This window comes from Lathyrus oleraceus, chromosome 1, assembly GCF_024323335.1.
Source record: "Lathyrus oleraceus cultivar Zhongwan6 chromosome 1, CAAS_Psat_ZW6_1.0, whole genome shotgun sequence".
NCBI classification, from domain to species: Eukaryota; Viridiplantae; Streptophyta; class Magnoliopsida; order Fabales; family Fabaceae; genus Lathyrus; species Lathyrus oleraceus.
Window position 1 is genome coordinate 357,389,846 of NC_066579.1, and position 13,096 is coordinate 357,402,941.

General features: G+C 35.5%; 1 protein-coding gene across 2 annotated transcripts; it reads right to left on the reverse strand.

Annotated features, from left to right (window-relative positions):
* Positions 1-6,574: 6,574 nt before the first annotated feature.
* LOC127136330 (uncharacterized) lies at positions 6,575-12,654 on the reverse strand. Of its 2 annotated transcripts, XM_051062907.1 has the most exons (8): positions 12,270-12,654; positions 12,051-12,191; positions 11,281-11,508; positions 9,006-9,213; positions 8,281-8,417; positions 7,917-7,997; positions 7,499-7,565; positions 6,575-7,394 (listed from the first exon to the last, which is right to left on the reverse strand). In XM_051062907.1, exons 1-8 carry the CDS (start codon positions 12,548-12,550, stop codon positions 7,095-7,097), a joined length of 1,443 nt encoding a protein of 480 aa, XP_050918864.1. In that variant the 5' UTR covers positions 12,551-12,654; the 3' UTR covers positions 6,575-7,094. The 2 variants fall into 2 exon arrangements, with proteins under 2 accessions (XP_050918864.1, XP_050918868.1); XM_051062911.1 differs by lacking the exon at positions 12,270-12,654 and having other exon boundaries at positions 11,281-11,513; positions 12,051-12,190.
* Between the last annotated feature and the right edge of the window lie 442 nt (positions 12,655-13,096).

Genomic DNA, 13,096 nt, shown 5'->3' on the forward strand with positions numbered 1-13,096 from the left:
TAGCACTTGAATGATTTCTGCCTCTTGGACGCTCTGTAGACTAGCATTAATGATGGCTGGACATTTTTCTTCAGTGTCTAGAAATACATACTTCAGATTTATTGGCAACTGCTTCAGATTCACCCCTTTTTTGGGTTCTTCAGTGACATCGGATGGTGGTGGCCTTAGATCTTCCCATCGGTGTGGTCTAGATCTAATCCATTCAGGTTGTTTTTCCATAAGAGCAAGCACCTCAGATTCTTCTTCATCTGTATTACTTTCAAAAATGGACAAGCTTAAGACCCGGTTTAGAGGTGACCGGGGTCTATGTTGGTCATTTTCTTGAGCGATTACTTGGTCGAATATTTCTATAGTGTTGCTTGTGCCGACATCATCTTTGTATTGCATGGTATTCCTCACATCTATCTTTAACTCTTCATCATAGACCTTGAGGGTCATAGTTCCTTCCTCAATATCTATCATACATTGTCCTGTTTCCAAAAAGGGTCTTCCCAATATGAGAGGTATCTCTTCATCCTCCGGCATCTCTAAAATGACGAAGTCGACTGGAAAGACAAACTTGTCAATTTTCACAAGAACATCTTCCACAATACCATAGGGTCGCCGAACTGAGTGATCCGAAAATTGAAGGGTCATTCGAGTGTCTTGAACATAACCGATGCCTAGCTTCTTATAGATGGATAGTGGCATCAAACTTACACTTGCTCCTAAGTCAATCAGAGCCTTCTTGGATTTTCGATCACCAATAGTGCAAGGAATGGTAACTGATCCCCTGTCTTTCTTTTTCACTGGTATTTTCATGCCTTGGAGAACGGCACTGCATGTTTCAGTCAGGATGATCGGTTCAGTATCAGTGGAACGCTTCTTGGAAATTATGTCTTTCATGAACTTGGCATATATTGGCATTTGTTCCAGTGCTTCCGAAAAAGGGATATTGATTTCGAGTTTCTTGAACATTTCCAGAAATTTCTCGAAATTCTTCTCATGTTGATTCTTCTTCTTCTGTCGTGGAGGGTAAGGAAGTTTGATTATGGTTTTAGGAACCTTTTCCTTATCCTGGACAGGAGGTGGTATTGCTTCTTCATCTTGGACTTGTGTTTCCTTGATTTCTAAATCCACCTCTATTAATCCATCTTTTTCGATATCATTAACCTCAGTTGACTTTCCACTTCGGGTTGTGACAGCGTTAACATTGTTATGTTCCCACGGATTTGTTACCGTACCACTAGGTAGGGTTCCAGGGGCTTGAGAGTTGGATGTTAACTGTTGTGTTATCTGGCCCATCTGAACTTCGAGATTTTTGATGGAGGTTGTGGTGTTTTTCTGATTAGTCCTTGTCTCTTCTTGAAACTGTATATTGTGGGCTGCCAACTTTTCAATGGCAATCTCCCAATCAGCCTTTTTAGGTGCATGTTGTTGTTGTTGTTGTTGCTGATACTGAGTCTGATATTGCCATGTACCTTGTTGCGGAACATTCCCTCTCTGATCTTTCCAGGAGAAGTTTGGATGATTCTTCCAACCTGGGTTGTAGGTATTAGAGTAGGGATTATTCTACTTCAAGAACTTGATCTCTTCAATTTGTTGGGGGGTCGCAAAGCAATAGACTGTGTGATGAGGTCCATTACAGATTTCACAAGTACTCGCCTGAGCTGGCTGAAATTGTGCTATCTGTTGAGTACCTATATTCATAGCTTTCAACTTTTTGTCTACTTCGGCAGCAACAGTGTCTTCCAGACGGATTTTATTTGTCTCTAATTTAAGATCAATTACCCCGTCTGGCTGACTGGTACACCTGTCATATAGCTCTAGATGCCCATTCGCAGCTATTGCTTCAATAATCCTCTTGATACCAGTGGCGGTTGAGAAATTTGTTGAGCCACCGGCTGCTGTATCAATCAATTGCTTTGTCTTTATTTTCAGCCCATTAACGAACATCTGCATTTGTTATGTCTGATCCATATTATGAGTGGGACACGCGACTAAGATCCTTTTGAATCTTTTGTAGGTGTCTCCCAGTGATTCACCATCCTTCTGTTTGAAATTCAAAATTTCATACCTTTTTCTCAGGAATACTGATGTTGGAAAATACTCATTTAAGAATGCAGTTTCCATCTCTTCCCAGGAAGTGATACTACCGGCAGGAAGAGAATAGAACCATTCTTCCGCGTCTTCAGCTAAAGTGAACGGGAACATTCTTAATTTTTTTGCTTCATCAGTGTGACCATCAATTTTCAAGGTGGTGCTCATGGTCAGAAATCTCTGCAGGTGTTTGTTGGCATCTTCATTAACCTTTCCAGTGAAAGGTTTTCTTTCCAATTGATTGATAGTGCTAGGATGCAGTTGAAAATTTGTCACATTCACCGGTTGGTTAACTATAGTCAGTCGACCACCCGGTGCGTTTGCACCTCCATGGTCACCTAGGAGTCTCTCCGGAGGTGGGACTGGAGGAACTTCAGTCATTGGTTCCTTGACTTCTGGTTGATCCGAGGTACTTTCTTCTGTAGAATCCACTCTTTGTTCTCTGCGTCTTCTGTGAAGGGTTCTCTCGATCTCTGCATCAAAAAGAATTTCAGCTGAGGGTTTTCCTCGCATACACTGGTTAGTACAATATAAATGACAGAAATATAATTTTATTGCAGAGCAACAAAATTTTAATTGAAATAAAATTTAAACTCTATATTTTTGGCAGTCCCCGGCAACGGCGCCAAAAACTTGATCGGGAAAATAGCAAGTGTACTATTTTGCCTGTTATAGTAATAATGGGGAAAATCCCCGAATGTCGATCTCAAGGACTGCACGTAGTATTGAGTTTAAATTATCATTCAATTAAACAAAAAGTATTAATTTGGGTTTTTGAGTGTAAAAAGAAAATAATAAAGCAATAAGAAAATAAGGGTTTATGGAGAAAAAGGAACAATGCCAGGGAAGGTGTATGATTTATCCCTGTAATAACTCTGAGTTACTATTGCATCAACAAATATCAATTACTACCAGTTCTCAAGGGTATTTTCTCCCAAGTCCTTGGTGAGAAAACCTTTAATCAATCCACCTTCATTCCTATGTCCATAGCCAATGAGGGTGAAGTTAAGCTGTATAATATCAAGAATGCTCTGGTTCATACAGGGTATCCCTAGTCCTAGGTGATATCTACTGCAGAGTAACCTGATGAAAACCTTATCACTGGCGGTCCAGCCTAGGTGATAACCATAGATCAATCTCGATTGGTCCGAAAGAGAAAGCAATAAACACATCAAAAGGTTACCGTAAATAAAATATTATAACTGCAAATGTAAACTCAAATTCATTACAATTCTAAATCAGGGACACTCCCTAGCATTGAGGGGTTTAGCTACTCATATTGTTTAAAACCAATGCAAGATAAAAATTACACATTACAAGTAATTGGATGATTTTGATCTTCAATCGCTCCCGCTCATGAATCTCTTCAGCTCTCCAAATGCCTTGATCTCTGTAATACTTGATTGCTTCACAATATTGTGGTTTGCTGTCTCCAGGATGATTTTTTCTTTGGTAGAAGACCTCTTTTTATAGTGAAAGTTCCCAGCAGCAGTTGGACAGGTCCAAAGATGTCTCCACAAAGCCCGAAGAATGAAAAGCCCAGAAAAAGTGGAAATATTGGGTTTGGGCTGACACGGCCCGTGTCAGCCTACTGGCTATCCTGACACGCCCCTGGCATGCCTAACACGGGGTGAGGTTCTGCCTGACACGGCCCGTGTCAGCTGACACGGGTGACCGTGTCAGGCTACTGTTTTCTTCCTCTGTCTCCCTTTCCCTGACACGGCCCGTGTCAGCTGACACTGGTGGCCGTGTCAGGCCTTCTGTACTGGGATTTTCTACTCTTCTTCATACCGGACTCTCGCACTATCGTGTTCTGAGTTCTCCGGTTCTTTTACCTAGATTTGTCTGACAAAAACACAGCTATTCCACGCATAAAATCAAAATAAACAAAATAAAACATAATGAAGATTAAAAATGCGTAAATGACATAACGGAAGTAAAACTACTCGAATTGTACCTTAAATGCGTGCACAGTGTGTCAAATGTCTTTGTTTTGCGTCGGATCAGTAATGAAAACATACTATAAATGGTGACTGATCAATAGGCCAACAAAAATCATAATGGACAAGCTATTAGTGATCACTTAATTCCTTACCAATTTCTCGTCCCACATTAATACATAAAGAACATCTATAACATTATGCTCAACATAAATGCGTCCATCAACTTTATTAGCAAGAGAATGTATAACAATGTCAATTGTATGTGAATCCTAGAACATTGATTTGAAACATTCATCACTCTAAGTTTTTCTCCATACCTTAAAATTAACTTCATCATAGCCTCAACCTTCACTAAATTAACATCTTCACAAAAGTTCATTTATCATGTTTTGACCAGATACAATTTTTTCAATCCCTCTTCTGTAAAATAAGTGATTGTCTTGTTCAAAATCATCACTAAGGTAAAATAAAAATTGAAGAAGCTCATATTATAAAATGTGTTTGATAAAGATTTCACCCTACAAGGTGAAAAAAAAAAGAGATGAGATGGTGAATACATAATGAATTGAATATAAAATGATATAAGAAAAAATAAATGAAATGAAGAGGGAATAATATGACATGAAATTCATGACGAGCTGAAAAAGAAGAAGAAATTCGACGATGCGGCGATTCTTCCAAATTCGTATCGAAGGAGAGTTAAAAAATGAATTTAAGGCTGTCATTAGGATATATAAATTGGTTGATGATTTGATTTAGATGACAGTATAAATTGGATAATAGTTGAATTAGGACACACAAAAATTCGCATATTCTTATTGCCAACATAGTCTTTCCTAAGTTTTATCACTTTAATTACTAAACTGCTATTTTCACAACAACATCATTCTCAAATCCCACTACTACGACCCCTACCCCCTACTCACATTACAAAATCTCATACATTCCCCACGGTTGGACTTACCATAAGCAATCGACTCAACCATTTCACTGCTTTACTCATCTCCCTCGTTGCAAAAGAAAACAGAATTAAACAAAGGTTAAAATTATGGTGTATATTGAATATATTTAATTCAGAACACGCTTTTGTTAGTAGCTTAATTTTTTAAATCAGAACATTTTTAGACTAAAATATATATTTTTAAATGTGCACAATTTTTTTTTCTTTTGCCACAATATGAATCTAGAAAAGCTAATAAAATAATCTATTTTTAATATAGATTTAATGGTGATTGTAAAAATGTTTTACACCGTCTAATATATTATTTTGTCATGTTATACAAGTATTTTAAAATTTTCAGTTGAATTTGACGGGATGCAGGATCGTCATTGGTTGAAAGTAATAAAATAAATCACTATCAGTGTATTTCGGAGTTAAGTATAAAGCACACTCCATTTCTACACGCCTATTATAAATATTAAAATAAAAATAAAAATAAGAATATTATTAATTTATTAAACAAATTTAATAATTAAAATTTTTTAAAAATAATTTAAAGATATTAGTTGTTAATTTATTTACAATTTGTTTTATTTAATGTACTTCTATATATATTACTTATTTTTTGCTCCACTTTTTTTAGCATAAAGCGGATCTTTTAAAAAAGAGCAAAATTGAATTTTAACTGGATAATATAAAGTAATACTTTTTATTCTCCATTTTTTATATATAAATATATATTTTAAAATAATAATTTTGACAATATAAATAAGATGACTCGATTGATATGTGCAAGTAGAATTAGATATAAACTATTCATCGTTCAATTAGTCACAATGACATTCTTTTGTATTTTTAATTAATATATTAATATAAATAAATTTTTGTATTTTTAATTAATATATTAATATAAATAAATGATTGGTACTTACAATTTATATCGATGTATTCAAAAAGGATCTACAAACGACAAAACGGAGACAAGAAACTTTAATTGAATCTACAGTACCTTCTTGATCATTTGTTTTCTAATTTGGACATTCCTTTGCCCGATAGGAAAATGATGTATTCCTATTTCGTAACACCCACTCTTAAAAGACTTAGGATCTAGATCCAAAACCTCAACATCAAAGTTGAGATAAAGAATCTTATCACACATATACAAGTTTTTAATCCCTCATGCGAATACCTTAAAACCTCTTCCAACTCTTAACTAATAGAAGTTATCACATATTACACTCTTTTTAACAAATACATCATTCATCAATTAACGCGTTAGTTGAACTCGATATTAGCTATTGATCCAAAGTTCAATTAGTGATAATTACATTTCTTTGTATTTTTAAATAATATATTAATATTTGATACTTATAATTCAACAATGTATAAATAATAATAATAATAATAATAATAATAATAATAATAATAATAATAATAATAATAATAATAATAATAATAATAATAATAATCTTGATTTTATATATTAACTACAAATCAAGACAAGTAGGAATTCACGGATATTTTTAGTTATTATAATATTTCTCATCTCAATCTCAAGAGAGGAACGTGTATTGCTTTCATTAGCTAAAAGTTGTCAAAAAAATGCTAAAAGTTGCCGAGACATGACATAATTCATTTTAAAAAAATCACTTTCATATCATTTAAAAGTATAAAAAGTTCATATTAAAAGGGTCAAAAAGTTCATATTAAAAGGGTCAAAAAGTCCATACTTCAATTATCAAGTTGCTTAGGACACAAAGGGTGTGATGAAGTATGGCAGCAGGAAACAGAACCGGTCTGCTGAAAGAATTGATCCTCAGAGGTTTTAGTAATGGTCATCCGTGTGTAACCCCCGATGAATAAGATCTTAGTTCCAATGATTATATTTGTGCTTCTAGCATGAAAAACATCATGCAGCAATAATCGGTCGGAACACCATCAATCTTTGCGAGTTTACAGAATGCTTCTGGGACTATTATCATATATTCAAGTAATCATTCTAGTTCCCTGCTCAATGAAAAATTCAGGTTCCCAGGCCACCATTCACTTTGAGAAGGCAACACCAAATATGTGCCACCAAGTCAAGGGCAATTTTTTTGGACAAAATTACTTTGCGAGCTTTAACACTTTACCTAGGTATCTTTACATCGCGGGGTTTCACATGGAGGAGGCGGTACACCGAAAACCCAATCGAGAACGTTCAAATATTTGGATCTGAACACTTCCCTCTCTTGTGCATAGCAGTGCATTATGATGGCTGTTGACAAGCTGAAAACTACAACATCAGCTCTCTTGATCCTTCTAGACTGTGGCAGATACCCGGCATCAGCTATGCATGTGAAGAAACTCTCGATAGCTCGGGCAAGGCAGTATAATGATATCTCCATTCGCCTGCTTTTCTTTTCAATAGCTAATCCAAGGCCAGGTGGGAACTGCAACAAAACGCAAAGTCAACTTTATAACAAAACTGTTAACATATAATACTGTTTGAATTATTGCTAATCAAACATATATAAATATCCACTAAGCAACACACCGTTCCCATAGCCACCATTGGAATGTTACATCTTTTGAAGATCCTAAACAGAAAGCATGTCCACATCCTGATTTAGAATAGAGGCATCCATATTATACATGTCAGTTTAAGTTTCAACAAAATTCATACTGTCATAATAACAATAAGGTGAAGCAAAGAATGAGAAAGTGAAAAGGATACCAAGTGCATAGAATACAAAAAATTGAACATAAGAAAACAAAGCAAGTGTTCAAAATAAATTGTTACCGTTTCCTCTCTTAACAGAATCATTGGAGTTAAACATTTTTGTTAAGAAAAATAGTTTGAGCTAACTTTAAGCTGGGGGTAAAGCAATCATAAAAAATTACTTCAAATCAAAACTAATTTAGTAGCAAGACAACCAGCAACAAAATAATAGTCCACAGAACAAGATACTAACCAGGCAGATGTACAGTATACTGACAGAAACAAGCTTGACCTTGCAGTGCCAATAAGAACCTTTGTCAATATTGTAAAAGGCCTGCATTTAAAATTTTTGATAACGGGCAATGAGAAAGAAAGTGCAAAACAATGTAATCTCATAACTTTGTAGCACAAAACATGATCTTCATTAGTGTTAGAATTGAGAGAGCAAGAATTATTAGATGGAACAATTTATTGTCCAGAAAAGCCCTCTTCATTACAAAATCAGCATATGTGTCACTGCTCAATGGTAATATATTCAATTTGAAAAATCACCATAAACAGTAACACTTCAATTATATGAAAAGTAGAATGGTTGCGATGGATTCTAATCAGATCACCTTTTTAAAAGTCCTTTTCTGTGAACTATTAGGGCGGGTATCAGATAAACTGGAAAATAAACAGGTAATGCTCTTTTGTAGGCTTGACCGAGAAAAGAAACGACGTGCCCGCCACATGATTGATTCCCATGTACAATCTGCAAAACAGTGATTTGAAACACCGAATGAAGCAGCACAAATCACAAGTTCTGTATAATGGATTACAAATTAAATATTGAACAGAGATAGATGAAATGTTTCAAACAGAAATTGCAGTGTTATACAGTTCAATCATGAAGCATCAGGGAAGAATGCCATAATTGAAACAATCCAAAAGAGAAAATAAGAACTGAAATTCAATACTATTAATATGATTAAACTTGAATGGATAATTTTATTATGGCATAGAGCAGACAAATCAGTGTAAAAAAGGATGCTACTGTTATGGTGCAATTGAATTCAGCTTGGTGTTAACAGTGGCAGGCAATGGTGGAGAGCCCAAAATCCGACATATGGTGCCATGGCGCTGCCATTCCTCACAAATTTGACCATGGTGGAGCCGCCATGGCGCCGTCATGGCACCGCCATGACCAATATTTGACATAACTGATTCAGCTTCCAAATTTGATATTGAACACTGTTTAATAAGTATGCTTTCTTCTAATTTATTTTCAATGGGTTAATTAATAATTAGACCGAGATTAAGAAAAAATGACAAGAATAAGAAAAAAATTGGTATTTCATACCGAGCATGGGACTTTCATATTTGGATCTAATTTCACGTCGACACCCGTGGTCTTGTAGTATTTCTTTATTGCATGCAGATTAGTAAAAGGCTTGCCACTGGCTATATCTTTTACACCTTGTAAGATAGCTGCATCCTTTCCACCATGTTTATTGAGAAAGGATTTATATGAAGCAGGTAAACTGTCTTGGTATAATATATAAGCAGACCTGAAATCAAAAGATTCTCTATCATCATTAATCCTTGTATTATAGAAACTCCTTCAATAATTATAGAAAGGGAGAAAAGAGGGGGAGGAGGAATCGGGAGGGACGTAAAGTGTGACAGTACTGTATATTGGAAACATGGCCACAAAGTGAAACTATCAATGGTAAATCAGCATGTGCACAGTCATAGTTGTAAAACGGGAGCCATTATTTATTTACATGAATGTGTTAGCATTGTATTACACTTATGCATAAAGTATTGATTATTGAACTTCAGTTGAGTATTCTGGTCACACAATTCTCTAACTGCTTCCGCTGTCTAACTGCTTCTACTATTGATGTCAAGAGTATGTCATATTCTGTTATAATTAGCTATAATCAGTAAACTGACTAAGCTTTATTTTGGCTTATAAATAGAACCGCTTACATTCTAACATATATCAAAGAATTCAGAATTCATTTCACATAAAATTCATAGTTTCTTGCTGTTTTCTTCCATTTTCAGTTATATACTCAACCTCCTCACTCAGTTGTTTTCCCTTATAAAACTAGGTGACATCTCAGTCTCTCTTATTAAGTTACTAAATCACACTAAGATACAACCAAATATTATGAGATTTTTCGTATATTTTGACATTTCCCTTCAAGCTATAGCTTAATAAACTTTAAACGTGTTACATTACAAATAAACCTTTATAAAAAGGCAAATATGATTCGAGCTTCACAAAACATGGCTATAAAGGCAACATAAGGATGTTGGAAATGTCAAGAAATGAATGTTTCTGGAAAGACATATGGTTGCGATGATCATCAATCTCAAAGTTGCATAACCAAGGAAGAAGAGACTTACTAGAATGATCATTAGTTGAAATTTCCTGGCAGACAATCTTACACAAAATGAACTAAAACTTATCCAAATCCACCATGGGAGGTTGATATGAATCACAGCAACTTTATTACTAACCTAGAATAACCAAGGGCAGAATCAAATTTTATGTGAGATAACCATAGAGTGCAGAGCACGTCACAGGGAGACAAGCTGATCTAAAGCTTCTGAGAAAGGTTGTGGAAGTGGCTGACTCAAAAATGCATTAACAGCAAAACAGTGACAAGAGAAGTGACAAAAGATGATTCAATTCTGGAACCATGTTGAAGTTAAGGTTGTAAACAATGAAGGAGGAAAGAGAGAATTAATACTTTGAATTGTGATTATGGTTTCAGTTATGAAAGATTAAGCACTAGAACTTATTTCTACTAATACCGGGTTCATAATTCTAATTAAATATGAAAACAAATCCTGAGGTATATAAGAACTTCTAATACAATTCTAGATTTCTATTTTCTAGGATATAATCAAATACATATTTCTTATTCTAACAATACATACGCACAAACACAGATATATTCAATTGTCTGAGAAATGCTATTGTGTATGAAAATTGTCGTGCAAAAAAAGAAAAAAAGAACAACTCACAAATCACGGTAGGAGATATACAACTATTCAAAAGCAAGTAAAAGCAATCTAACATGACCCTACAGTCGCAAGCACTTTCATACAAAATTGTGTGTTTTCCTTTCATACTAAACAGCATTTTCCTAGTAAGATAACTAGACAGGAAAGAGCCCTGCAGCTCCGGTCAATATTAGCAAGGAAAAAGTAGTATAAGGCGAGTGACTAACCACAAATTGATGAGTGATAAAATTTAAGTCCATAGGTAAGGCAAGGGCCCATTTAGTGAACAAGTTCAGCCACTCACATTATGTGAACTATTTAATTAGGCGGGATATGGGTTTGGAGAACACATATTAGCATTTTCCTGTCTCGCATTTGGTAGGTATCTATTTAATACACGCATATTTATCGGTGAACTGAACATAACAATAGGAATCACATCATGCATCAAACTTAAACTGTAAAGCCATCAAGTGAAAAACAGACTATCTATCATTGTAAGAGAACCCAAGGTACTGCTATGACATTCAAAAGACAAGAGAGACTGAGCTAAAAAAAAGCATAAATAATTAAACAAACAAAAAACAGATAAATGGGAACATATCATTGTTACATACAAAATTTGGGAAGAGGAGAGACACATGAGGAAAATGTCTCCGTGCTTCCATGTGAGAGGCTTACAAATTCTCCCAAACCGTTTGCTCTTAATCCCACAACGAGATGCTAAGACAGCAGCACGCATGAGAATGTAAATGGCCAAGCTTGTGTGCTGTGCTTCTAACCCTGTCAGAAGCATAGACTGCCCAGCAACTGCCCCTGCAAACAGCGCTCTCCACCTTGCTGTCCTGAACTACAAACACATCACAAAATCAATAACACCAACTTCACAGACCCATGAACACAAACAACACTTCGACAAAATATTTTCCATGATCATATACTTAATTAGTCATTTTATTGAAAGAAAAAAGTTGCATAACAAATAATTAAACATTTATTTTTGGATAAAATCTACATGCATGCTAATCTTAGTACTGGAGAAAATCCTAATTGAAACCGACAAATCAATAAGGGTAAGGATAGAACCTCTCTCCAAGGAGTTCACTTACCTCTTTTTCTCTATACAATTCCCCCCATGCAGACCCAAACTTCCACTATGTCAACCGCGTTAAAGCATCATGACACTCATTCAATTACCAAACAGCGCATGCTAATTGCTTAATTTACATTTATTTAAATCTTTTACAACATAGTTCAAGGATTCAAGTTATTGAGCTTTGAATCATTTCTAAAAACTGCTTTACAGTGACAGAGCTTAACGTACATTTCAACAACAATAACAATAAATCAATTGCCACAAAAAATCAAGAGAAAAAGAAGAACATGCCTACGGTGACCTCCAAAAGCACCTATAAACTCATCCATTGAAACAAACGTTCCGGCGAAGGTTCCAAGAAACAAACCATATCTCAACGTTTCCTTCAGAGCCGAAACAATCACTTCGCCGTTCGTCACCACAATCTCTTTCCTGAACAAACGAACAAAACGAAATCAATCATCACAAAAACGAGCCACTACTTCTTCGAGTTCAAGCTATTTTTCTCACCTTGGCGGTTTTTTTCGTGCGAATCGCGCCAAGATCGCGAAGAGAGCGAGACCGCCTTTGATACCAGCTCCAACCGAGAAACCCTTAGCCGAAGAAAAGACGATTCTCCGGAGAATTTCCGGCGGAACTACAATAAACGCGTCGCGGAACGTACTCGGGATCGGCGGTGGGGCAGAATTAGCTTTCGGTTTGGAGGATTCGGCGTTGCCATTGTGAAAACCGTTGGTCTCCTCCGGAGTGTAACGGCGAATGTCGCTGGAATCGGCGGTGGGCGGCGGCATGTGGCGGAGGAAGGGTGACAGTGGAAAAGTGAAGCTTGGTGGGAGTTATTTCAAAGAGACAGAGCAATGAATGAAGAAGAGTTTTTCATTTTGAGATTGCTTCATCGTGTGACACGTGTATGGTGCATGATTAAGTCGTTTTTCATATGCTTCCAAAAGAAAAACTAACTACTCTGAGAGTCACGGTTAGTTCTTTCCCCCCTTGAATCCATCATTTTCATGTATCAAATTTTTTTATTTACTTTTTTATTGTTGGAAAATATGGAGCAAGCAAAGCATTTTTTTTTAAAAACCACTATTTTCAAAAATAATATTAAAATAATTATTTTTTTAAATTATTTATCAAAATAACTATTTTTAAAGAGGAGTAGTCAAGACTAATAGCGCATGTTTATATATAGGTGTTAGAATAATATTTGATTTTGCATCTATACTTTGAGTTTGATGATAACAATAGTGTATTTGTGTGAGAACAATTTTGGTATCCTAATGGTCTCTTATTGTTTAGTTTTAACAACTAATTCTGATTCTGATGATGTGCAACTT

Bases quoted from the DNA above. Each gene is read 5' to 3' on its own strand.
- LOC127136330 (XM_051062907.1), bottom strand. From the start codon at position 12,550: ATGCCGCCGCCCACCGCCGATTCCAGCGACATTCGCCGTTACACTCCG. The intron at 8,418-9,005 runs GTATGAAATACC...ACTGTTTTGCAG, and splicing joins ATATGAAAGTCCCATGCTCG to ATTGTACATGGGAATCAATC. The intron at 7,998-8,280 runs GTGATCTGATTA...TTTTAAATGCAG, and splicing joins AGAAAAGGACTTTTAAAAAG to GCCTTTTACAATATTGACAA.